This window comes from Polypterus senegalus, chromosome 3 (assembly GCF_016835505.1).
Source record: "Polypterus senegalus isolate Bchr_013 chromosome 3, ASM1683550v1, whole genome shotgun sequence".
NCBI lineage: Eukaryota > Metazoa > Chordata > Cladistia > Polypteriformes > Polypteridae > Polypterus > Polypterus senegalus.
In genome coordinates, this window is record NC_053156.1 from 279,345,617 (window position 1) to 279,373,530 (window position 27,914).

At 40.1% G+C, this 27,914-nt stretch overlaps 1 protein-coding gene across 1 annotated transcript in view; it reads right to left on the reverse strand.

The window, feature by feature from the left end:
• LOC120526698 (copine-5-like) overlaps nt 1-27,914 on the reverse strand; it is a 299,334-nt gene that overhangs the window by 198,727 nt on the left and 72,693 nt on the right. Inside the window, exons 4-6 of the mRNA XM_039749857.1 lie at nt 24,055-24,158; nt 17,779-17,818; nt 15,723-15,799 (exon numbers count right to left, since the gene is read on the reverse strand). Of these exons, the coding sequence (XP_039605791.1) occupies nt 15,723-15,799; nt 17,779-17,818; nt 24,055-24,158 (221 nt within the window). The remainder of the gene's footprint in view (nt 1-15,722; nt 15,800-17,778; nt 17,819-24,054; nt 24,159-27,914) is intronic.

A 27,914-nucleotide genomic window follows, 5' to 3' on the forward strand; every position in this document is an offset into this window, starting at 1 on the left:
GGCAGAGTTGTTTCATGTGGACAGACAGACATGGCTACCACAATAGGTGCTTCACGCATTCCATGTAGAAACAAATAAAAAAGATTTCTTAATACATGAGATGCTCTTAATTTTTCAGATAGATAGATAGACACATACATACATAGATATACAGATATGAAAGGTACTATATGATAGATAGATAGATAGATAGATAGATAGATAGATAGATAGATAGATAGATAGATAGATAGATAGATAGATAGATAGATAGATATGAAGGGACCCATATAATTACAGCTACATAAGAAAGACCCTATATAATAAATCTATATGCAAAGCCCTCACTCACTCACTCACTCATCACTCATCACTAATTCTCCAACTTCTCATGTAGGTAGAAGGCTAAAATTTAGCAGGCTCATTCCTTACAGCTTACTTTCAAAAGTTGGACAGGTTTCATTTCGAAATTCTACGCGTAATGGTCATAACTGGAACCTATTTTTCTACATATACTATAATGGACGTTAGCTCGATGGCCGTGGGGGGCGGACCTGCGTGTGACATCATCACGCCTCCCACATAATCACGTGAACTGACTGTGACCGCAGTACATAGAAAAGAAGGAAGAGCTCCTAAAGAGCACTGAAGAAAAACGCCAAATACTTTATTCGCGAGATACAAGTTTAATGAGAAGACACGAGGTATAAACGAGACTTTGGATCACTTTGTAACGGAGTTAAAATTGCTGTAGCGAGAAACTTTTAAGTGCTAACATTAAGCTAACATTAAATAAAGCCGTGGACATCACAACATCACACAAGAGAGCAGCTCACGTGAACTGACTGAACGCAGTACGAGTGATCACTTCCATGCATCAAACCTGTTCAAAAAACGCATTACACAATTGACAAGGTAGTAAAAGAATATGCTCCGAGTTGTCTCCACAGCTAACATGGTCTTGCGGAAGCAACTTCGTCAAGCTGCCACCAAGTACTGACAGAAAAATCCACAAGTTAATACACACGCTGTCTCTAGAGCTTCTCCACACTCAATGTATTCCTCGCATCTCCTTTATACCCTCTGATTTCCCATTTCAATTCAGATGCCTCCAATTTCCAGTAAGGCTCTGCTGCGCGATGACAAGTAATAAGTCTCAGGGACAGACCCTACAAAACGATGCCATTGATTTCAGGCAAGATTGCTTTTCTCCTGGACAACTATACGTTGCATTCTCAAAAGTGAGCTCGCGCAGCTTCGTCATATTACAACCGGAGTGCAGCCAGAAACTTTTAAGTGCCGGGTCTTAGCTAACATTAAATAAAGCCGTGGACATTGCAACATCACACAAGAGAGCAGCTCACGTGAACTGACTGAACGCAGTACGAGTGATCACTTCCATACATCAAACCCATTCAAAAAAAGCATTACACAATTGACAAGGTGATGGCTTTATATGTCATTCGTTTATAAAACAGCGGAGAAGCTGTGTAAAGGCTGTTTCACAAAAAACCAGTGGAGCGTCTTATATGAGCAGGATGTCAGCTAAAGAAGGGAATCAATAAATATCTAGAATCGTAATAAACGAACAAAAAATAACGTACAAGCCGCAGATTAAAAAAAGAAAATGGGTACCTGAACAGTAAAGTAAGTCTCGAATAGCTACACAATAACTATAAGAATTGTAATAAACGAACAATAAAACAGTACAGAAACGCGAAGCAAGGAGAAACGATGACCTTATATGGTGTTCGTTTACAAAGCAGCAGAGAGGCTGTGTGAAGGCAGCTACACAAAAAAACAGCAGAGCGCCACACTCTGAATGTATTCCTCGCATCACTGTTATACCTTCTGATCTCCCATTTCAATTGAAATGCCTCAAATTTCCAGTAAGGCTCTGCTTCGCGATGACAATTAATAAGTCTCAGCGACACACCCTACAAAAGGTGGCCATTGATTTGAGGCAACATTGCTTTCCTCCTGGACAAAACTATACGTTGCATTCTCAAAAGTAATCTCAGTGCACAGCTTGGTCATATTACAACCGGACTGCTGAACTGACAACGTGGTATACAAAGAGATCCTTGACAGATAGTTATTGGTATATTTTCCCTCAGTTTAAAAAGGTTTTCTTTTCTTCTTAATAAAAATTTAAAAGCAGTTCTTCGTCACTGCGAAGCGCGGGGATTTTGCTATATATAGTATATATATATGTAGATATATATGTATGTATGTGTATATACTGTATATATATATATGTAGATATGTATATATATGTAGATCTGTATATATATGTATATATGTGTCTGTGTATATATATATATGTGTGTGTATGTATGTGTATATATATGTATATTTATCTGTATGTACAATACAATACAGTTTATTTTTGTATAGCCCAAAATCACACAGGAAGTGCCGCAATGGGCTTTAACAGGCCCTGCCTCTTGACAGCCCCCCAGCCTTGACTCTCTGAGAAGACAAGGAAAAACTCCCAATAAAAACCTTGTAGGGAAAAATGGAAGAAACCTCGGGAAAGGCAGTTCAAAGAGAGACCCCTTTCAAGGTAGGTTGGGCGTGCAGTGGGTGTCAAAAGTAGGGGGTCAATACAATACAATATACAGAACAGAACATGTTATATGTATATATGTATATGTGTTGATATGTGTATATATATGTAGATGTGTATATGTATATATATATATAGATATGTGTATGTGTAGATATGTGTATATGTAGATATGTTTATATGTATATGTAGATATGTTTATATGTGTGTGTGTCTGTGTGTGTGTGTGTGTATATATATCTATATATATATGACAGCAACACTAATAACAGCGACAAAACAATTACATTGACAATCATGTTACGTTATTTTTAAAATGTTTCCTTTTCTTTTTCATAACTTCTTTAACACACTACTTCTCCACTGCGAAGCGCGGGTATTTGGCTAGTTGATAATAAAATGCACTATATCATGACAGATAGATCTGAAGATCAAAAAGTCAAAGTGCAAAATAACAGAAAATGAGCCATCACAATGGCACCAGGAAGGAAGCGACCATTCTCAGAATCCAAGTTAATCCTCTGGTCTTTCAGTATCTCCAGATATGTTCATCATTGTTGTGGCCAGTAGGCTGAGCATGAGTATCTGATGCCAGTTTCCTTCCAGTATAGTTTAAAACTGTTGACTTATAATTCAAGGGAAGGATTCTACATTGAGTGGTAAGTGGGATGGTGGGTTTTGTCCAGCTCAGGCACATTCTGGGCATCACTGAAAAAGGAGCTGCCTACTAGAAAAAAAACAAGGAATGGACTAATTTAATGAGCAGGGCCATTTTCAAGAGGACGTGCCTGTGGCATCTGGAGACAGGTGGCGCCATCCTTTAAAAGCTGCTCTGTGTAGACTGAAAGTTCACCGCTGATTTATGATGTCTTTTATTTGCAAATGGACCCGAATGAGGAGCTTAACAGAGCACATAAGAAATGTGCCCCAAGCACTAAGTGTGACAGCCTCATTCTCTTGCCAGTTGGTGCTCTGAAATGAAAGCAGCTGGCACCAAGACGTGCTGCACTTTCCAGTGAATTCCATTGGCTGATCACAAGACGTGGCAGCATTGCTGGATGAAGCTGGAGCGAACTGGGGAGCGGCTCCCCCCATCAGCACCAGTGAACTTGGCCGCCGATCACACACTGCCGCCTCTCACAGCCTTCCTGAGGTGCTGCTGCTCATCCAATTAAAAAGAAAAAGAGAGGATTGCAGTCCTTGTGATTCTGACTCACTGTCTGAAATGAATACTTCTTATTATTTAAATCGATAAACACATGAAATGTAAACTCTTTTAGCCAATTAAAAGCAAAATTACTTATGTGGCTTCAAATAAAGAAGTGAAAAGGCCTTTTAACTTGACAGCTGTGATATTTCTAATAGATTCCTCAACAGGCTTCTGGCAGCAGAAAAAAGATCAAGCTGGAAGTCAGGAGAGGGAAACACTTGTAGAATTAATCTGAACAACGGAGAAGGAATGTAAAAGCCGTCAGAGATCAAGATGTACTCTCAAACCTACCAGGCGGAGCACAGATTAGTGGCTGTGCTACAAAGCCAATAAACTAAAATAAAAATCAGAGGGCGATAAGGTGAGATAGGCTAGAATGGACTATTAAATATGTCTGTGTGTGCAACGATTGTATAGAAAATGTATAGAAAAAATAAAGACCAAGAGATGAAATAAATAAGAAAAATTGCAAAAGAGAGTTAACGTGCATTCTATAACTAAATCCGTGTGCCCCCAGCCTGACATAACATATACAGAGTAAGAAAAGTAACAGAGTAAGAGCTATAGAGCAAACTAAATAAGCAATCTATTGGATATACTGTAGCTTAGATCTAGTAAATACTGGGGGTCTTGCATTTTATTCAAATAACTAGCTGTAATTCCAACGGTAAATTGCCTAAGACGATGGCCATTCCTTATAGCGCCATTGGATAACTGGGTGTATCAGATGTACTACGTCACTAATTGAGTAACTTTTTGTTCACGATATTAGTAGCTTTTTTTTACAATAGGCTAATTATATTGGCAGGCAGTGTGGCGCAGCGGGTAAGGATTTGGACTTCAAACTGTGAGGATGTGGATTCAAATTCCGACAGTGAGCAAGTCACTTCAACTGTGCTCCAAATGGAAAACCAAAAGAAATGGAACCAGTTGCATTTCAAATGTTATAAGCTGAATTGAATAAAGGCACCAGTCAGTGATAATTATACTGTATTATTAGGTCACTGGAGCTGCTTACTCCTGAACATGCTGTAGACAATTGTCTAGGAGTTAAACATTCCTGCCGTAGATCACTTCCTGCTTTTCCTACTGACTTGGCTTTTGTTGATGGTTGTTATAAAGGTGTACTCTTTTGAATTCAAATGGGAAGTCAGTAGATGTGACATTTGAGTATATATTATTACCTTTATTAGATGTTTAGGATTTCCACTTCTTTACGTCGTTCACTCAAGTAGTACATTTTTGTTTATATTTTTATTCAGTTTTAAGTAGTCCCCCTTTAGAGTCCACAGTTGTAAATGTATAACGAAATCAGACTTTATCTGATTTTTTGAAGTGGTGTTACCCTTTGTGTTACACTGATGTATTAATGTGAAGGGCAAGGAGCGCAGAGCAATAGCTTTGAGTGACGAAACAGAATTTTGGTGTCTTCCTCATTAGACATTTAAGTGCCATGATTTAAGAGTGACAATATGCTATTATGTGACTTAAGCATGGTCAAAGAAGGGGATGTAGGTTGTCAGTCCCGCTTACAGTTTTCAGCACTGCAACCAAGATGAGAGCCAGTATGCATGTTAAGAGTGCCGATAGCTAGCAGACAACATTGACTCTTGCTAACCATCAAAGCTTTGCCCTTTTCTTGAGCTTTGCCAAACTATCCCATTCCATTTTACATCGCACTGAACATGCCAAATATTGTCGCATCTCTTTTTTCCTGTCCAGGACAACGTCCCTTCTTCAGTCACCCATTGACTCTATTAGTTACTGGTGCTATTTGCGTGGTCCAACAATGTTAATAAATACTGATAAATAAAAAAAAATCCTGACAAATAAAAGATTTGTGTTGGCTAATTTTCTTTTTTGTATAATGTCATTAAATTTCAATCAAATTCGTCAAAGCATTTTTGAGATGTTGGGGAATTTAGTTTGACAGTCGATACTGATATATTGAAATGTCCTCCCTTAGCGGATACCTACTTTGTTGATGAATGAGTGAATGAGTTAACATTGCATTTATATATATATATATATATATATATATATATATATATATATATATATATATATATATATATATATATATATATATATATATATATATATATATATATATATATATCCATCCAAACATTTTCTAACCCGCTGAATCCGAATACAGGGTCACGGGGTCGCTGGAGCTATATATATATATATTGTGGTGGACGGCTGGGGGTAGTACCCAGCCGGGACACCCAGGAGGACTGGAGGAGGGCTGGTTGTGTTGGGGGACACGGGTAGAGGCCCAACCCTGTAGGGGCTTGTGTGTGCACTGATCTTTGTAAATAGACATTGTAAACAAATGTGTGGTGGTGGAAAACAACATGTCTGCCTGTCTGTGCCCGGGTACCGTTCGCAATATATATATATATATATATATATATATATATATATATATATATATATATATATATATATATGTCGGAGGGGGACATTTTTGTACACTGGGTCGTTCCATTTCTCTCTTAGGAAAAGGCACATGTAAATATTACATTTAAAACCCAGCAGATGAACAGGCACCCATTGTTTGGACTGAGCAAGAAGTTAAAAGGCAAATTTCCTGGGTTATCCTGCTACTGATTATTGTGATGGCTGTCTACAGGATATCGGTATTTGCTGTCTTGCAAAAGAATCACTGCTTTGAAGTTTTATCTGTTTAAACTTACAAACAATATAACATTGGGATAAAAGAACTGCTCTTTCCTTGGAAAATGTTTATATTTACCTGACGGAAATTAACATGTCTGAGAATATTGGTTTCTAATCAGCTGTGTACTCATTGATAGTTGGTAACAATACATTTTGTTAACTTGTGTTTTCATTATTGTTAAACCCAGGAAATTTAGACGTGCCATTGTTTAATCCGATTGTCCAGAAATGATAATGGCAGGGACTGAAGGAGATTTAAACTTCTGGGCAGGAGAAGGTAGAGGAGGGACAGTCCACTGAGAACGCTGCCAAGACACTCGGACAGAGCACGGGGGCTCACAGGCAGACGAGGTTACATGGCTGGAACGATGTGAGGCACAAGGACAGCAACACTTACTTCCAGGGAGGAAGAGACAGCTCCACAAGGAGATGCCAGTTGTAGGTCCAGCGAGAGAGGGAAGCCACATGAAAGGACCGTGCAAAGCTGGCAGACGAGAAATGAGGCATGTCTAGATCATAGTAACACAAGGAGCCCAGAGTGGAAAAAAACGAACGACGAAGAGACTCTGACAGGGATTCCATGATTTTGATAAAACTTCTGTTGGGAAACGAGTGTCCGGTGAACAGACTGCATCGGTGGACAGCTAGACGGTTAATTGTTGGGGTAACAGTGCACAAACTGGACTCTGCACCACTAAAGGTTGTATCCTCCAATTCTTGTTTTTGATGGACTTTTAGAGTGTGGGCTGTGTGTTTTCCTTTAAAAAAAAAGGAAACGAATTCCTGGTATTTTTAGATTTTATGCTCGTTTATCTTTTATATTGTCTTATGTAATAGAAGTTAGTGTTGCTTTTCCTGAAAGTACTGTATATATATATACGCAGCACGGTGGCACAGTGGGTAGCACTGCTGCCTCATAGTACAGAGACCCAGGTTCGCTTCCCGGGTCCACCCTGCGTGGAGTTTGCACGTTCTCCCCGTGTCTGTGTGTGTTTCCTCTGGGTGCTCGAGTTTCCTCCCACAGTCCAAAGACATGCAGATTAGGTGCATTGGCGATTCTAAATTGTCCCGTGTGTGCTTGGGGTGTGGGTGTGCGCCCTGCGGTGGGCTGGCACCCTGCCTGGGGTTTGCTTCCTGCCTTGCACCCTGTGCTGGCTAGGATTGGCTCCAGCAGATCCCCATGACCCTGTAGTTAGGATATAGCAGGATGGATGGATATATATATATATATATATATATATATATATATATATATATATATATATATATCCATCCTGCTATATCCTAACTACAGGGTTATATATATATATACTAATATACTATCTGTGTAAGCCTGTGCTGTAAAAAGCCTAGAAACTATTGAAATCATCACAAAAAAAACTGAAATGCACAGATGTCAGGTAATTGAACTATTCTGGGCGTCTCTCTCCTAGGTTTCGTTGTGCTGACGTGCTTGCATTGCTTGTGTATTAGCAGCTAAGCAAGTGACTTTCTTCAGAGGTTTCATTTTTCCAACGTGCTGGCCTCACTTGCATATCCTTAAGAGGTGGAGCCCTTACCCACCTCTCACTTCCAGACTGACAGACACACACATTTCCATGCGTAGACGTTTATATATAAGATATATATATATATATATATATATATATGTATATATGTATATTGATTTGCAGTGCAACAGTTTGCAGTTATAGGAAATAATTGTCTCGTAGTGATCCAGCACACTCTTATCTTTAATTAACAAACACAGATGTGTTCAATTCTCTAATCACTCATTCAAAAGTTCCATTCACACTAAACACATGAGGATAAGCAATGAGTTGTCTCAGGAGACAAAGCAGAGAGTAACAGCCAAGCATGGCCAACACAAGGTAACAAGTCCAAAGAGCCAAGCGCCAGAGTTTTAAGTTTCACCTTCCATCACTAACTGGATAAAAACTGGCGTCATGGTAGAAGAACCAACAATGACAGTTCTCGGTTATGTAAGTTATCTGTCTATCTACAGTTAGGTCCATAAATATTTGGACTGAGACAACTTTTTTCTAATTTTGATTCTGTACATTACCACAATGAGTTTTAAATGAAACAACTCAGATGCAGTTGAAGTGCAGACTTTCAGTTTTAATTCAGTGGGTTGAACAAAACAATAGCATAAAAATGTAAGGCAACTAAAGCATCTTTTTAACACAATCCCTTCATTTCAGGGGCTCAAAAGTAATTGGACAAATTAAATAACTGGAAATAAAATGTTCATTTCTAATACTTGGTTGACAACCCTTTGCTGGCAATGACAGTCTGAAGTCTTGAACTCATGGACATCACCAGATGCTGGGTTTCCTCCTTTTTAATGCTCTGCCAGGTCTTTACTGCAGCGGCTTTCAGTTGCTGTTTGTTTGTGGGCCTTTCTGTCCGAAGTTTAGTCTTCAACAAGTGAAATGCATATTCAATTGGGTTAAGATCAGCTGACTAACTTGGCCATTCAAGAATTTTCCACTTCTTTGCTTTAATAAACTCCTGGGTTGCTTTGGCTGTATGTTTTGGGTCATTGTCCATCTGTATCATGACAATTTGACGTCATTTAGCTGGATTTGAGCAGACAGTATGTCTCTGAACACCTCAGAATTCATTCAGCTGCTTCTGTCCTGTGTCACATCATCAATAAACACTAGTGTCCCAGTGCCACTGGCAGCCATGCACACCCAAGCCATCACACTGCCTGCCTCCACCGTGTTTTACAGATGATGTGGTATGCTTTGGATAATGAGCTGTTCCACGCCTTCTCCATACTTTTTCTTGCCATCATTCTGGTAGAGGTTGATCTTGGTTTCATCTGTCCAAAGAATGTTTTTCCAGAACTGTGCTGGCTTTTTAGATGTTCTTTAGCAAAGTCCAATCTAGCCTTTCTATTCTTGAGGCTTATGAGTGGCTTGCACCTTGCAGTGCACCCTCTGTATTTACTTTCATGCAGTCTTCTCTGTATGGTAGACTTGGATATCGATATACGACCCCTGGAGAGTGTTGTTCACTTGGTTGGCTGTTGTGAAGGGGTTTCTCTTCACCATGGAAATGATTCTGCGATCATCCACCACTGTTGTCTTCCGTTGACGTCCAGGTCTTTTTGCGTTGCTGAGTTCACCAGTGCTTGCTTTCTTTCTCAGGATGTACCAAACTGTAGATTTTGCCACTCGTAATATTGTAGCAATTTCTCGGATGGTTTTTTCTGTTTTCGCAGCTTAAGGATGGCTTCTTTCACCTGCATGGAGAGCTCCTTTGACCGCATGTTGTCTGTTCACAGCAAAATCTTCCACATGCAAGCACCAAACCTCAAATCAACTCCAGGCCTTTTATCTGCTTAACTGATAAGGACATGACGACGGACTTGAACATACCTGCCCATGAAATAGCCTTTGAGTCAATTGTCCAATTACTTGTGAGCCCCTGAAATGAAGGGATTGTGTTAAAAAAATACTTTAGTTCCCTCACATTTTTATGCAATCGTTTTGTTCACCCCACTGAATTAAAGCTGAACATCTGCACTTCAACTGCATCTGAGTTGTTTCATTTAAAATTCATTGTAGTAATGTACAGAACCAAAATTAGAAAAGAGTTGTCTCTGTCCAAATATTTATGGACTTAACTCTATCTATCTATCTATCTATTGTGGAGGACTGCCGGCTTCGTGCTCCGGCCCTCACCCCCAAGCCACCAGGAGGAGCTCTCCCGACAGCAGGATCGTGCCCCGAGTTCCACCAGGGCCTCATGGACTATGTAGTGTTTTTACACAGCCCTGCTGAATACCTTGGGGGCCACCGGGAATCGCTGTAGGGGGGCTCATGGGCTCTTGTGTGCCCTATAACCCGGGAGTACGTCACGGCCACGTGACAGGAAGGAACGACGTGCTCCTGGATTGAAGAAAAGGACTGTTTACCCTGACTCGGAAGTAATAAAGAACTGTGGGCTTAATTGGGCAGGAACAGCTCTGGGTCAGAGGCTATAAAAGGACTACGGGCCAGTCCAGACACTGAACTGAGCTGGGAGGTATGGTGGCTAAGTGTCTGGGCGAGGAGGAGAGTATTATTGTGGTTTATTGTAGTGTAATTTATGAGTAGTGTGGAGGGTGCTTTGTTCACGTTGTGTGAGGAAATAAAGAAGTCTTGGACTTTTATCCATTGTCTAGAGTGGTACCTGAGGGTTCAAGGGGGCACTAGCGCCCCCTACTGCCACACTATCTATCTATCTATCTATCTATCTATCTATCTATCTATCTATCTATCTATCTATCTGTCTATTGATCATATGTTTCTGTCTGTCAACTCTGATATCTTCAGTTTTCTGTATGTCACCTCCGGTGGACAGTGCTATGAAATGGCCACTCCTCAAATTTTAAAGTGGAAGTATGATGGCCTCTGGTCCAACCAGAGATGTGTCTGCCATTTTGTCATAGGGCACTACTTTAGGACGGTGTGTGATTTCAAAGACTGACTAAATGCTTGTTTTCCATTCACATGGTACTCGTTCTTAAATTTTCAGTGAGAAAACATCAGAGTCACTTAGTTTAGCTTGATGCTGATGAAAGCCCCACTGTTTCCTAAAAAATTAAATAATATGGTGGGAGGGTGTGGGAAACAGGGAACTATTTGTGCACTCCCTTTAGAAATGACACATTTTGGTGCCTGATGGCCTGCAAAAACACGCCACGGCAGAATGGCCTATTCAGGGCAGATGTAGTGGTTAAGGCTTGGGACTGAAACCCTGGGGTTGTCGATTCAAATCCTGCTGATACTCTTTGACTATGAGGAAGTCACTTCACCTGCTTGTGCTCCAATTGGAAAAACAAAATGATATTATATATATATTATATCCGAAATGTTACAAGTTGCCTTGGTTAAAGATGTCAGCCAAATGATAAATACAGAAATTCTATATTGCTTTTTGATAATATATTATAGTTAATATATCATTCTTAAATTCTAATATGTAAGGTACAGTACAATTCATTTTAATATTTTGTATTGGGTGGGGCACATTCAGACAGAGGATTGGACCCCCAACCTTATCATTGTTCTTGGACATTGGGCCTTCTCATAGTAAACAGCCCCACTAGCCACAAGCCCACCACTATTATCTCTCCTCAAAGCGCTGTTTTGCCAGATCATAGGAGATGGAGAGACAACTTAGAATTCAAAAAACTAAATATCTGAGATCTATTGTAGATGGATACGTGCGTAATACAGAAAAAGGGGCTGGTGCAGAAAGCATGTAAGATAAAATCAGGACTTCTGTCCCTCGGTCAGTCCAAGGATGGCTGCTGCTCTACTTTCTATTCAGCACTCTCTAGGATGAAGTGTGTCTGGCACGTGTCCACCGTGTAACTGCCAGGAGCCGCTGCTGCTGAGGAGACCTTGAGGTGTGGATTTCCTGGGCTGGCTGGCTGAACGAGACAGAGCTGAAGCAGAGGTTTGCTATTCCACGGGGCTGTCAACCTAATCTTTAACTACAGCTGTCTGTTTGCTTCCTTCAGGCCTGGGATTTTCTCTTCTGTCTGCTCACCCAAAATGAGTACAACATTTGAGATCTGCCAGCCTGGGGAAACATTTCAGAAAGAGAGAGTGGGCGCCACAGTGAGAGAAAGATAGAGATGAGACTGGCAGTATGGCTCAGTGGTTACATTTTGGACTGCATACCCCAAGGATGTCAATTCAAGCACCACCACGGACCCGGTTTGTCACTCCAGTGGTCCGGTTGCACTTGCAATTTGTAAGACACTTTGAGTAAAAGTATCAGATGACCTCCTCACGGACATACCATCCATAATGAAGATAAGAAGACTGGACTGGTCACTTTCTCTGGGGAAAAACTGGCCACTCACATTCTCATCTTGTCACCACAGCATTCATAACTTGTGTGATAAACACCGCCTGCTTGTACATCTAAAGCTTCTAAGAGAACCTCAATAGCTAAAGGTTTAACAAAACCAAATCTATGAAAAGGGTGAATTCATGCGGTAATCTGTGTAAAGCTGCTTTCAATAAGGGCCAAAGGATTCTATAATGAATAGCTGTCTGGAGTTAAACAAGGCATGGTCAGAAATACGAGTGATGTCAGCTTTCAGAGAAGAAAACACCAGCACTCCTGACTTGTTACAAAGCTACTCCAGCGTTGTCTTAGATATAAGCCTCGGGTCATTACTGTGCTGAAAGGTGTGCCGTTGTCCCTGTCTGAGGTCGCCTGCACTATGGAGCAGGTTTTCTTTAATTCCCTCTCTGTATTCGAGTGCAGTCATCCTTCCCTCAATCCAGACCAGTCCACCTCTCCCTGTCACTGAGAAGCACCCTTATAGCGAGATGTTGCCACCACCATGCTTTCACTTCATGCTATTATGTAGGTGATGACCTGGCCTTCACGATACATGGTGCTTGGAGTTCTGCCCAAAGAGTTCAATTATTGTCTCATCAGACCAGACAGTCTTTTTTCTCCTCTTCTCTGAGTCCTTTAGATGCTATTTGTCAAACTCCAAGCTGAGGTTGATTAGCGGGAATGCTGCTGAAATGGTCATTCTTCTAACAGGTATTCCCATCTCAGCAGAGGACTTCTATAACTCTATTTGAATAACTAATGGGTTCTTGGGCACATCACTGGTCAAGACCCTTCTTGCTCGGTTACTCAAATTGTCCTGACGGCCAGCATTGGGAAGGATCCCTTTGGAGGGAAACATCTTCCATTTCACAATTATTAAGGCCACTGTGCTCCTGGGAACACTCAGAGCTTTACAAATGGATTTATCTCCTTGCCCTGATCTTTACTTCACCACAACTTGATCATGAAGGTCTGACGGAGAGTTCCTTGGACATCATGGCTTGGTTTCTTGTGAATTGTGGACCCCTAGATCTACAGGTGTGTGCCTTTCTAAACGAAATCCAATCAATTCAGTTTACCATTGGTGGGCTCCAATGAAGTTCTGGACACATCTCAAGGAGAATACAAGCAAACAGGACACACCTGAGCACAGCAAAGGGTCTGAAAACTCCAATGAATGAGAGATTTTCATTTTTGATTTCTAATAAATTTGCAAATCTTTCTGAAGCCATTATGGGTTACTTAGGGTAGACTGATGGGCAAAAATGCTAAATTGTATCAACTTAAACTGAAATCTACATCACAGCAAAGTGTGCAGAAACTGAAGGGAATTTGAAGGCTTTCTAAAGCCACCATATACAGTCATCAATCAGCCGAAATTGCATGTACCCCGTGAAAACCACCCACACACAAACTTGTGGAGGACACACACAGACAGTAATCAAGTGAGGGATTTGAACCCAGGACAATGGATCTGAGAACTGCAGCAGTAACCGCTAAGCCATCCGAAAGAACAAGTACAACTACTGAAAGAATATCAAAAGGCACTGAGGCTAGGGAGCTGTGTCGGCAATGGGAAGATTGCTGGTTCAAATCCTGGAAATGATTTCCCCCCAGTTGGGCCCTTAACTCTTTGAGGACTGAATATTATTTTCCAAAACAATGTAGCTTTTTGAAAAGCACACAAAGCAGTGGTTTCACACATGAGTCATAAAACAACATAAAACATCTGTTGCTTCATACGGTGGCCGCCAGTTCAGTGTCACGTGTGGCTTGAGCGGCTCACAGGTAGCAGGTTGGCTGCCAGGCTGTCTTCACATGGCTGGGGTTATAGCAGCGGCAGTCTCACTACCACACAGTCTGGTCTGACCCCTTGTCATTGTAAGTAGCGATCCTGCCAGGTGAACGTTGCCGTAGGCGCATCAGCTACACAAACCCATTCAGCACCACAATCAGCTGGAGATCGATCAGCTGATGCCGGTACCTCACATTCGCTTTCGATCACTGGTAACAACATCAGAGTCCGACAAGTCAAGAGTCCGATTCAGCGATAATATGCAAAACATCGTCCACGGTGTATTTTTGTTTACTCATTCGCTTCGATCACTCACCGGATGTCGATGCCATTTTTACTGTCGTTTAGTCCTCTCTACTCACACAAGCGCAGGGAATCTCGGTCAGGCGAACGTTCCTTCTATCCGAGTGGAACAAAAACATAACAGCAAGGTTTGTCACCGTTTTACATTTGATTACCGCCGTCAGCCCTTCCTGTTGGCAAAAGTCGACATCCACCCTGAAAGAGTTAAGCAATTCCCTTAACTTGTAATTGCTCCGTCCTGCATATGACGGTAACCTGTGTCCAGCCCTGCCAGCAGGTCCTCCAACTTGGACAACTTGGAAAACTTGGGAGTCGGTGGCAGGACTGGCACTCCAGCCACCGTAGAAAACCTCATACTGCTCCACTGTGGTGCTGAGGTGTCACCCGCTTCATTCGGGTACCAATTCAGGTGGTTCGTTGTGTGGTGGGTGCGGCAGTGGGCTATCAGCGCATGCTCTCAGCTTCTCTCTCTTTCTCTCTACACAGAGGAACATCTAAGGGTGTTGAGTGATTGTCTATGCTGGCCTCAGCTACTGGATTGGAGCCATTAGTCCTGGATCATACTTGTGTGTGTTTGAGAGTCTGAAAAGTGTCACACACATACCCACTGTCACCTGGCCCAGCACCAGTTTTTTTAAAGCAGGGACACACAGAAAATTGAATTTGGATGGCAGACCTTCACTAACCAAGCTTTCTGCTTTCTTCTTCTGCTTCAGCTGAGACAAAACAAGGTAGGTAACACTTTCAGAAGAAGTAATTAACTTTATTTAGATATGCCATAAGTATGTGCCACACACACACACAAACACAGTCAGGTTTCTATATCCCAGATCGTATGACTATTGTCTCTACCCACTCTGACCACCTATTAAAGGGGGCGTCCCAGTGGACACTGTCACTAGACTTCACAGCACCAGACTGGGGTTTCTTGCACACTTCAGACTGAATGTTCCCAAGATGAGTAAAACAATTTCCAAATTGTACTTCAATGTTTTTTCACAGGAAAGCCTTACTCAGATAATCCCCCTGGTACATAGGCCCCCACACAGCAGTCATTGAAAGCCCACGCAGTAGCAAACTGTGCCAGCTAATCCAAAATCAATTGACAGGGCTTAAGTTGCACGAAGATAACAGAAATACCCATAGTGGATAGTACAGAAGGCAGGCCAGCGCTTTTATCGGACACTGCCATCCGGCTTTAAGGGGAGAAGGGGGTGTAGTGGCGAGTGGAAAAAACAGCAAAGCAAGTGGCAGAGATCACACACACACACACACACACACACTAACACACATGTTCTCCAGCCCCTTTAGGCAAGATAACCTACCTCAGAGGCTTCTCCAGCCGACTCCCCGGAGAGCCCACAATCTCGCCCAGCGTGCAGTAAGTCTGACCCAGGAAGTCCTGAGGAACAACAAAAAGACAGGAGTGAGAGGCGCATCACGGGGGCCCACACCTGCAGAATGAACTGATATTGAACAGACACGTACGTTGAATTCGGTGGGCTTCCAGGAGATGAGCAGGCAGCAGCATTAATACAATAAAACAACATCATGTAACACAAAGCACAGACACACAGTAAATCATATTTAAAACAGCACCGTACAGTTCTTTCAAGTACAGATGGCACATCAACATGGTGAGAAAAGCAAAAATACAACATCAAACAGGCCGTGTACCAAATCACAGCCATTCAGCTGTGTGTGTGTGTGTGTGTTTTAACACAATATGTTACCAAATGGCGTATGAAACTGCATGCATGAAGGTGTTTTGGCACCGTCACATGCATCTGAGTTCATGCATGTGTGTCATTGTGTGATGCCATGCGCATGGACAGGTGTAAATGTTTGGGCTACTTTTGAGTTTGTGTATACTGTGTATTTTGTGTTTGCTTTTATACATGTTCAGCACAGCATTTAGGTGTCTCTGATGTACATACATTTATTACAGCATGTGTGTACATATGTGTCTATCAATGTGCACAATTGTGTGATTCTGTACACATACATATACATCAGTTTATATATATATATATATATATATATATATATATACATACACATACAATGTATACATAAAATGTATAAGTGGGAGTTCTAATCTATATATATATATATAATATACTGTATATACAAAAGGTGTGTGTGTGTGTGTAACAGATAGATAGATAGATAGATAGATAGATAGATAGATAGATATGAAAGGCACTATATAATAGATAGATAGACAGATAGATGTGAAAGGCACTATATAATAGATAGATAGATAGATAGATAGATAGATAGATAGATAGATAGATAGATGTGAAAGGCACTATATAATAGGTAGATAGAATTTTTTTTTTTAGTGGTGGTCTTTGTATTATAATGAATTGTTAACTTTTTGATTATATTATTTATGTGCGGAGTAGGAGAAGTGTAAAGGGGGAGTAGTGGTGGTTGTCTGATACAGACTTTTTTGTTAATATCCTGAATATTGGGATTGTTTATCTTATGACTGTATATTTTGTTATTGTTCATAATAAAGGTCATTTTAAAAAAAAAATATAGATAAATAGATAGATAGATAGATAGAAATGAAAGGCACTATATAATAGATAGATAGATAGATGTGAAAGGCACTATATGATAGATAGATAGATAGATAGATAGATAGATAGATAGATAGATAGATAGATAGATAGATGTGAAAGGCACTATATAATAGATAGATAGATAGATAGATAGATAGATAGATAGATAGATAGATAGATAGATAGATAGATAGATAGATAGATAGATACTGTATGTACTTTGTATGTATATGCATGGCATATAACCACACACTTGTTCACCAATACATGGTCACCCACATCTACAGTATGTGTTGCTGTGTGTCTGTGTGTAAATGTCTTTGCACACATACTGACGTGTAGATGTATTTATGTGTTCATGCATGTAATTCTTACATGTCAAAGGGTGTTGCATGTGTTTTCTCCTCTGAGCATATCTCTTGTGCATATTTTAGATCCTAGTATATTTGCATGCGTCTTTGTGCATGGATCTTTTACCCATCTGCTGGAAGTAATGATTTTATGAACATCTGGCTAAGTCAGATGCCTCTCACATCCTCTATAACTATAAATGATTTATTGAAAAGGGCATTATCCACCAGTCCAGGAGGCTGGCACTGGCCCCTTTACATTATTGCACCAGTAACAAGTGGAGTGGCCATCAGATCAACCAAACCAAGGAATGCCACATCAAGCATGTGCTAAGAGACAAATCTGTGGCCTCCTGGTCTTGTTTTTCTTCTGCCACACTTTATCTAATTTTTCAGGATTTCTCCAATGACGTTCACTGGTCATTCAGCTGCTCTTCAGCACAGGAAGGCCATCTACTCACGTGTTTGGACAGATCAGGGCTCTTTGAATCCACATCATACCTGTAATCAGAAGAGAATGCCAGGTGAAGCTCTAAATCTTAGCTGGTGCGTTGTGCTAGAGGGTGTCACAGTCACTGCTCCTGCTATTGTCCTACACCATTTCCAATATTAGGGCCCCCTTTAGCTTGTCTGGATTTCTGCTGCTGCTGCTTCATATTTGCTGGATGAGTCTTCAGTTACTCAATCACTATTTTTTATTTTCTGTCACTGCATTAAGCACTGTACATAATGTACACTTTCTGCAATAGCTCCGCTTATTGTTGTCACTGCATTATTCTTTATTCTTTGTTGACCTACACTAAATAATATGTGCTGAAAGCATTCGAGCTGCACTGACCATATTTGTGCTCCTATGCCATGTTTATCAACTCCAGCAGTGTCCCTGTAAGACGTTTTACGGTAAGTGGTCCGTTTAATGTAACGTATTAGTGTTCAAGTATAACTGTTATTATGGAAATATGCCTCTATATCATCTATAATGTCCCCAATATATTGTAATATTTACAATCCACTGATCCCTATGCTACCTGTACTTTCTCTTCTGCTACATATACAGTATGTAGTGTAGTGCCTGCTGTCACTTATTACTTACTATTTTGCTACAAACTTATCTGAGGTGACTTACAACATTTGAGATGAAATTGATTACATTTGTTTTTTCCAACTGGAGCACAGGAGAGTGAAGTGACTTGCTCAGAGTCACACAGGGTCAGGATTTGAACCCAAAACCTCAGGGTCTGAACTCCAAAGGCTTAACCGCTATGTTACCATTGCCATGAGCATGGGAACGGTTCAATAGAAATAAAAAGTGTTATTATTATTATTTTCAGTAGACTTTAACTTTTACTGTATTTGCAATCATACTGTACTGTAACCCTGATTGCTTAGTTTGCTCCTACCTCACCTTAACTGTTTGCATTAGTTTCTTCCCTATTTTTATTTTTCTCATTCTAACATCTTATAACACATATGGGAGATTAAGTAAATCATTTTTCATTGCCTCAATTAGCTCTCTTTAATTGTTTTTGATCGAGTCTCTATATAATTTTACTGTCTGTTTTAAGAGAACCTGAAGCAATTTTCAGTGCACGTGCCACAGTTTACTGCTGTGTCATTTCTATTATGTGTGTCAGCCCCCATTTTTAATTCCCTATAGTTGAGTTGAGCTTTTTAGTTTGGTGTCCCCTTAACATTTTACTGCCATACTCACTGTGTATTTTTTTTAATGATTTTAGTATTTTCTTGAAGAACTCCTCCCTCTACATTGCTGTCTTTATTAGCTCCTCCATCAATTCAATTTTCTCATGAATTAATACAATATATTTGATCATTCCTATCTTATCTCTGCATTATTAACTTAACTTACCATTTTTACATTCTGCTCATCTTTTTTTAATATTTGTCATGTGGGTTTTTTCTTTATTGTTGTATTTTATTTTTGTCACCTGTTCTAAGGAGACATGCAAAGAAGAAATTAATTTTATACCAATAAACTCGACTTGACTGGACTTGATATCTGTGTTCTCTATATAGTACATACTCTCTGCATTAGCACTTACACTTTTATTATTTTTGCTTTAACTTTAATTGACACTTTCATTACCTCTAGTGTAATAATCACTGCCTTTGTTAATGGCAAATGTCATTTTATATTCTTAGTTCTTTATATAATATGTACAGCTCTCTAATCCATTACTGGATATTCATTTTTAACTTCAGTGCCTCTCTTTAATTTTCAGTCTCCCCTTTGTCATTTTGTTTTTTTTAGCATTTACATTATCCCCTGTACACAGTATTATTAACAGTCTATGATAACAGCCCATGACACTCTACTACCTTGGCATAATAATGAATGCACTCCACCTATTCCTGCTTATATTTCATTTGAACTCAGTATTAGCTGCTTTATAAATTTCATTCTCTCACACATCTCCTTCTGCTATTTTTTATTCCAATTTGTGTTATCCGAATAACAATGTTTGCTGCTTGAGTGAATACCCAATTATTCATCAAAAGTGTGTCAAGAAACACTATGATGGCTCCTTTATGCCAACAGCAATAAGCCCGCATAATGTCTTAGAGGACTGGGACTGCCAAGTCAGAAATTTTCTTTCTGTTCAATTTTTCTTCCTTTTTAGTTGTTCTGGTGTGTGTTCAGACCATAGTGTGTCTATAGCCTATATGTATATTATTATTTATCTGTCTATTTATGTCATGTTATTGTCTAACTGGCTTCCAGAACAACTTCGTGCAACTTAATTCCAGAACAGGGGCTTTTTGGTGGTGGCTGGAGCCGATCCCAGCTAGCACAGGGCACAAGGCAAGAACAAACCCTGGACAGTTCAGTGCAAACACACACACACCAAACACACACTGGGGAATCACCAGTCCACCTACCCTGCATGTCCTTGGACTGGGTGAAGTAACTGGAGCACCCAAAGGAAACCCAACTAGACATGGGGAGAACATACAAACTGCACACAGGGAGGACCCTGAATCCAAATCCTGGTCTCCTTACTGCCAAGATCTATCTATCTATCTATTTATTATATAGTGACTTTCATATCTATCAATCTATTATATAGTGCCTTTCATACCTATCTATCTATCTATCTATCTATCTATCTATCATTTGGTGCCTTTCACATTATCTATCTATCTATCTATTTATTACATAGTGACTTTCATATCTATCTATCTACTATATAGTGCCTTTCATATCTATCTATCTATCTATCTATCTATCTATCTATCTATCTATCTATCTATCTATCTATCTATTATATAGTGCCTTTCATACCTATCTATCTATCTATCTATCTATCTATCTACAGTGGTGTGAAAAACTATTTGCCCCCTTCCTGATTTCTTATTCTTTTGCATGTTTGTCACACAAAATGTTTCTGATCATCAAACACATTTAACTATTAGTCAAATACAACACAAGTAAACACAAAATGCAGTTTTTAAATGATGGTTTTTATTATTTAGGGAGAAAACAAATCCAGACCTACATGGCCCTGTGTGAAAAAGTAATTGCCCCCTTGTTCAAAAATAACCTAACTGTGGTGTATCACACCTGAGTTCAATTTCCGTAGCCACCCCCAGGCCTGATTACTGCCACACCTGTTTCAATCAAGAAATCACTTAAATAGGAGCTGCCTGACACAGAGAAGTAGACCAAAAGCACCTCAAAAGCTAGACATCATGCCAAGATCCAAAGAAATTCAGGAACAAATGAGAACAGAAGTAATTGAGATCTATCAGTCTGGTAAAGGTTATAAAGCCATTTCTAAAGCTTTGGGACTCCAGCGAACCACAGTAAGAGCCATTATCCACAAATGGCAAAAACATGGAACAGTGGTGAACCTTCCCAGGAGTGGCCGGCCGACCAAAATTACCCCAAGAGCGCAGAGACGACTCATCCGAGAGGTCACAAAGACCCCAGGACAACGTCTAAAGAACTGCAGGCCTCACTTGCCTCAATTAAGGTCAGTGTTCACGACTCCACCATAAGAAAGAGACTGGGCAAAAACGGCCTGCATGGCAGATTTCCAAGACACAAACCACTGTTAAGCAAAAAGAACATCAGGGCTCGTCTCAATTTTGCTAAGAAACATCTCAATGATTGCCAAGACTTTTGGTAAAATACCTTGTGGACTGATGAGACAAAAGTTGAACTTTTTGGAAGGCAAATATCCCGTTACATCTGGCGTAAAAGGAACACAGCATTTCAGAAAAAGAACATCATACCAACAGTAAAATATGGTGGTGGTAGTGTGATGGTCTGGGGTTGTTTTACTGCTTCAGGACCTGGAAGGCTTGCTGTGATAGATGGAACCATGAATTCTACTGTCTACCAAAAAATCCTGAAGGAGAATGTCCGGCCATCTGTTCGTCAACTCAAGCTGAAGCGATCTTGGGTGCTGCAACAGGACAATGACCCAAAACACACCAGCAAATCCACCTCTGAATGGCTGAAGAAAAACAAAATGAAGACTTTGGAGTGGCCTAGTCAAAGTCCTGACCTGAATCCAATTGAGATGCTATGGCATGACCTTAAAAAGGCAGTTCATGCTAGAAAACCCTCAAATAAAGCTGAATTACAACAATTCTGCAAAGATGAGTGGGCCAAAATTCCTCCAGAGCGCTGTAAAAGACTCATTGCAAGTTATCGCAGACGCTAGATTGCAGTTATTGCTGCTTAAGGGTGGCCCAACCAGTTATTAGGTTCAGGGGGTAATTACTTTTTCACACAGGGCCATGTAGGTTTGGATTTTTTCTCCTAAATAATAAAAACCATCATTTAAAAACTGCATTTTGTGTTTACTTGTGTTATATTTGACTAATGGTTAAATGTGTTTGATGATCAGAAACATTTTGTGTGACAAACATGCAAAAGAATAAGAAATCAGGAAGGGGGCAAATAGTTTTTCACACCACTGTATCTATCTATTATATAGTGCCTTTCATATCTATCTATCTATTATATAGTGCCTTTCATATCTATCTATCTATCTATTATATAGTGCCTTTCATATCTATCCATATATCTATCTATCTATTATATAGTGCCTTTTATATAGTGCCTTTCATATCTATCTATCTATCTATCTATCTATCTATCTATCTATCTATCTATCTATCTATCTATCAATCATTTGGTGCCTTTCACATTATCTATCTATCTATCTATTTATTACATAGTGACTTTCATATCTATCTATCTACTATATAGTGCCTTTCATATCTATCTATCTTATATAGTGCCTTTCATATCTATCTATCTATCTATTATATAGTGACTTTCATATCTATCTATCTACTATATAGTGCCTTTCATACCTATCTATCTATCTATCTATCTATCTATCTATCTATTATATAGTGCCTTTCATATCTATCTATCTATTATATAGTGCCTTTCATATCTATCTATCTTATATAGTGCCTTTCATATCTATCTATCTATCTATCTATCTATCTATCTATCTATCTATCTATCTATTATATAGTGCCTTTCATATCTATCTATCTATCTATCTATCTATCTATCTATTGTATAGTGTCTTTCATATCTATCTATCTATCTATCTATCTATCTATCTATCTATCTATCTATCTATCTATTATATAGTGCCTTTCATATCTATCTATCTATCTATCTATCTATCTATCTATTATATAGTGCCTTTCATATCTATCTTTCTATCTATTGTATAGTGTCTTTCATATCGATCTATCTATCAATTATATAGTGCCTTTCATATCTATCTATCTGCCTTTCTTGTTATTGCTTTCTCTTCTTTCATCTTGTACATTTTTTTTACCAGTTATGCTATCTCTATGTAATGCCTACTGCCTGTATTAACGCTGTGTCACTTTTCTTTTTTTCCAATGTTGCATTCTGTATTAACTTCCCATGTCATTTTGTGATCTAGTTCCTAAGTAATATATACATTTTGTAGTAACAGTTTTATTTATTTTAATTCCTAGCCTTTATATAATCGTCTTCTTCATTTCCTTGTGCTAATTTTACCATTTATATATTGTGCATTGCTCCGTGACCCTGTAGTTAGGATATAGCGGGTTGGATGAAGGATGGATGGATGGATGAATATTGTGCTCTGCCTGTATTAATGCCTCCTGTCATCATCATGTTGTAATAATGTAAATGTAAACTCATTGTGTTAGTACAAACCCAGTATTATACAGTATTTTAACCTTTATTGTTAGGTTTTATGTTATTTTGTATCCCTATTATTATCTCTTTGCTATATATATACAGTTTGTAGCCCCCATTCCATACTTTATAACACTTTCTGTCCACATTAAAGCCCTGCTTATTTTATTGACTTTTGAGTTAATTTTATGATTGTTACTTCTATAAATCACACACTGCCTGTGTTTGCACATTTAGCAGGTCTGTCATTTTTAGCTCCCCTTATTACTTGTACTGTCCACTTAACGCTTCCATAGATTTTTCCATTAAATTAACCTCCTTCAAATTATGCCGTGATTTTTGGATTCTCTTTGAGTTTTAGTATATAAAGTATATACAAGGAACTCCCATAGCTGATATTTCCTGTCAAACCCATAATAATTCTCTATTTCCTATGCTGGCACTTCAATCAGTTCCATTTTCTTTTAAAATGCACGGATCACAGTGGATGCCACCCAGTCAGAGATGGAGGGTACAGCAGGACCCGCTGCGGCCTTTGCTCATAACAACTTACAGATCAAAGCGCAGATTCTGTTTCTCTTCAAAGAAGTAGTCAAGGATGTACTTGCGGACAAAGTCGGGGTTCAGCGTGTTGTCAATCACCTCTGTCCGCCCAAACTGTAAGAGAAGCACACAGATTTACATACAAAAGCTGGACCACAGATGCACGTGCCCGGCCTGGAGGTGTACCCGCGTTATCTGTCCTTGTCAGCACAGTGACATTTCGATCAGCCTCCTGGCTCCATCTGGGATGCTGATTGATCCTAAAGCCAGTGGGGACTGGCGAATGGTAATTACATGCTGTCTAATGAGCAGCTTTCACACATCTACTTGTGTGAGTCTAAGAGCTCTGCTAACATCCAGGCCTGTGAAAAAGTAAGTACACCCCAAGGAAACTGGAGTTTTTCAACATACAGTATTTGAAGAGGCAAGCAGCAGATCTTCATGCAGACAGAGACTAAAAGTGATAAACTTAAACAAATTGCACATAAAATTGACGTGGTGGATTTATTGGCATAACCTAAATTATCAAAAATGCAGACTTGGCATGAGGAAAAAGTAAGAACATTCCAGCATTTATCACATTAGAATCAGGTGAGATGGCAATGATTAGGACCCCCTTAGGGAGTCTGCAGGTGGACCCTGTCCGATTTAAACAGCAGATATCGAGGGTCTGCTGTTCTCTTTGCTATTGATGTGTTTGTCGTATCATCAGGCTCAAAAAGGTTCTAAAGGGTCCTCAGTAAGAAGGTTGTGGGCAATTTGTCTGGCAATGGATTTAAAAAGATCAACAAATTATTTCAAATCACTCATTCCACTGTGAGGAAAATCATCTACAAGTGGCACCGATTTTAAACTACTGCCAATTCAGCCAGGATTGGCCATCCCAGCAAACTCAGCTCAACAGCTGACCATTTGGTACTCAAGGAAGTTTCCAAGAACCCCAACATTCCATTGCAGGATCTGCAGGAAACTCCTATAAAAGCTGGTGTCAAAGTGCCTGCACCGACAATCAGACAGAGATATCCCAAATTTGACCAGCATGCTAGGTGTGCCAGGAAAAAGTCTATGATGTCTAAAAAAGAACATTAGAACAAGACTACAGTTAGTCTTTGACCATCTAGGCCAAGACCAGGCCTTCTGAAACAATGTCCTTGGGAGAGACAAATCAAGGATAAAGTCGCTTGGCTACAGTAACAGCAGACACGTTTGGCGCAAACCAAAGACAGCATTTCAGGAGAAGAACCTCACTCCAGCTGTGAAGCATGGCGGTGGAAACATTCTGGTTTGGGGTTGCTTTGTTGCCTCAGGGCCTCAGGAAAGCTTGCAGTCATCGAGTCAACTTTGAATTCTGCATTATATCAACGATTGCTTGAGAAGAATGTGAAGGCCACCTGTCCAAAAGTTGAAGTTGAACCTGAAGTGGACCTTCCAATATGATAATGAACTGAAGCACATTCGTAAATCCACCAAGGAATGGCTCAAAAATGAACGAAGGGATATGGACTGGCCTAGTCAAAGCTCTGATTTGAATCCCAGTATCGTGGGGTGGATTTGAAATGAGAAGTTCGAGCAAGAAAACCGTCTAACACCTTGCCACAGAAGGATTTTTGCTTTGAAGACAGAATGAAGCATTTCATTGAATTGACGTCAGGGACTGGTGGGCAGTTATAAAAAACGCCTTGTCATACACGTGCACATGGGATGCAGCTAAAGGACTCGAATGAGGGGCTGGCGGAGTGCACTAACCCTTTGTCCCCTTCTTCTGTATACCAGTTATGGGAAATTCCATTTCCAGCCCCGATAACGTCACTTCTGGTTCCAGGCCCGATGACATCGCTTCCGGCCTCGGTCACAATGACATCACTTCCTCTGCCCGACTTTGAAGCCGCCATTTTGTCTCATATAAATCAGGTCAGTCTTAAACTTAGTGTCGGAAAACGATTTAACTGCTTATTCCTGAACCCAACTTCCATTACACGGGGTGACTACCCCAAACCTTTTTGTGGCATTTGTCTTTTGACAGCCTATAAGAAATAATTTCTGTTAAAGGAGGAAACACTAGCTTCTGAGGTCAAAGATGGACTTATTTTTCTCCAACATACCATTACATCTATTGATGTTTTTGCTGAATAAATGACTGAAAAGGCCAATTTTCCTTGTGGTCTGCTCTTTGTCATTTCAAATATATTGAAAAAGTCCACAATTTCCATGGGCCGCACTTACTTTCTTACACGATTCACCTGCTGCTGGTTTGGCCCACTCCAATGTGGGCAAGCAGATTTATTGTGGAAGTCTGGCCAGACCCTTGAGCTATACTTAATCAACGTGGCTTTCTTTATGTGCCCCTTAAAGGTTAACATGGCAGTGCAGGACAAGCAGGGTCCATTGACACATCTGCCATAGAGATACAAGCCCTGTGCTGCTTCATTATGGAGACTCTGCAGCCACCTTGGCCCATTGTGTCCTGACATTTTCAAGTAAAGGCTTCGGGGCGCAATACAATCCAATAGGAAAATCTAAAAAAAAAAGGATGCAGTCGGCCCCAGGGAGCTTTTGTGTGCCAGTACCTTTGTCAGGCTCTGGGTATTCAAAAACGTCATACAGCAAATTGTGACATGCGCTCCAACAGCAGCAGGGCGCCACGCTGCTGACCAGGGGACTGAGGGACTTTTATACCCTGAAGATGAGTCAGCACAGAGGCCAAAGTCACACACCTGAGTTACAAGAGGACTGCGGCCTGACAAGGCAGATTGATCAATAACAGCTGGAGTGTGTTCTGATTAACTTTAGGGACCATACAGCCGCCCCCTAGGGAAAGTCCACCATGATAATAGTACCAAGCCAGCAGATCGTGGGCGGTGTGCAGTCTAACAGCAGAAAAGATTTTAAACATGACAGCAGGAGTGGCAGAGCTCAAAGGAATTTAGGAATCAATTGATCGAATAATCAATACAAATGGTACCTTTCAAGAGTCCATCATCTCATTCATAAAACACACAAGGATGCAGTTTAGTTTTAAGAGGACAGCTAATGGTGCGCAGCTTAGCTTTAAAAATGACATAACAAGACCAAAGGAGCACTGAAGCCCTAAAAGAACCTTAGCAACGATGACACCTGATTACTCAGCATGGCAATCAATTGATCAATGAATCAATAAAATGTTTTTCAATGTAAGCACCTCTCACAAAGCACATCACTACTTTTAGCTTTAGAAAGCACACAAAGGAATACAATTCAGATTTAATGAGATGTGCAAATGGCGGGAGCAGTGAAGCCCAAATGATTGTTAGGGATTGATCGGTCAATGAATCATTTACTAACACATGTCATGTTATATAGCACCTTTCAAAAAGCATATAATCAGAAGCAAAACTAAAAGCCTACAAGAATACACTCACTGAGCAAATTCTTCAGACCACTATGGTAATACTGAGTGGGGCCTCCTTTTACTCTCAAAACAGCCTCGTTTCTTCATGGCGTGGATTCCACAATACTTCTTTAACATTCTGCTCCATATTGACTTGACAGCATCACGCAATTTCTGCAAATTTGTTAGCTGCACATTCTTGCTGCGACCGTCCCGTTCCACCACATCCCAAAGGTATTGTTATAGGATTCAGGTCCGGTGACTGTGAAGGCCACTGAGGAACACTGAGCTCTTTTACATATTCATGAAGCCAGTCTCAGATGACTTTTGCTTTGTGACCTGGTGTATTATCATGCTGGAAGTAGCCATCAGAAGATAGGCCACGAACATTAGAACATTACAACAATCTAGACGACAACAGGCCATTCAGCCCAACAAAGCTTGTCAGTCCTATCCACTTATTTCTTCCAAAAAAACATCAAGATGGGTTTTGAAAGTCCCTA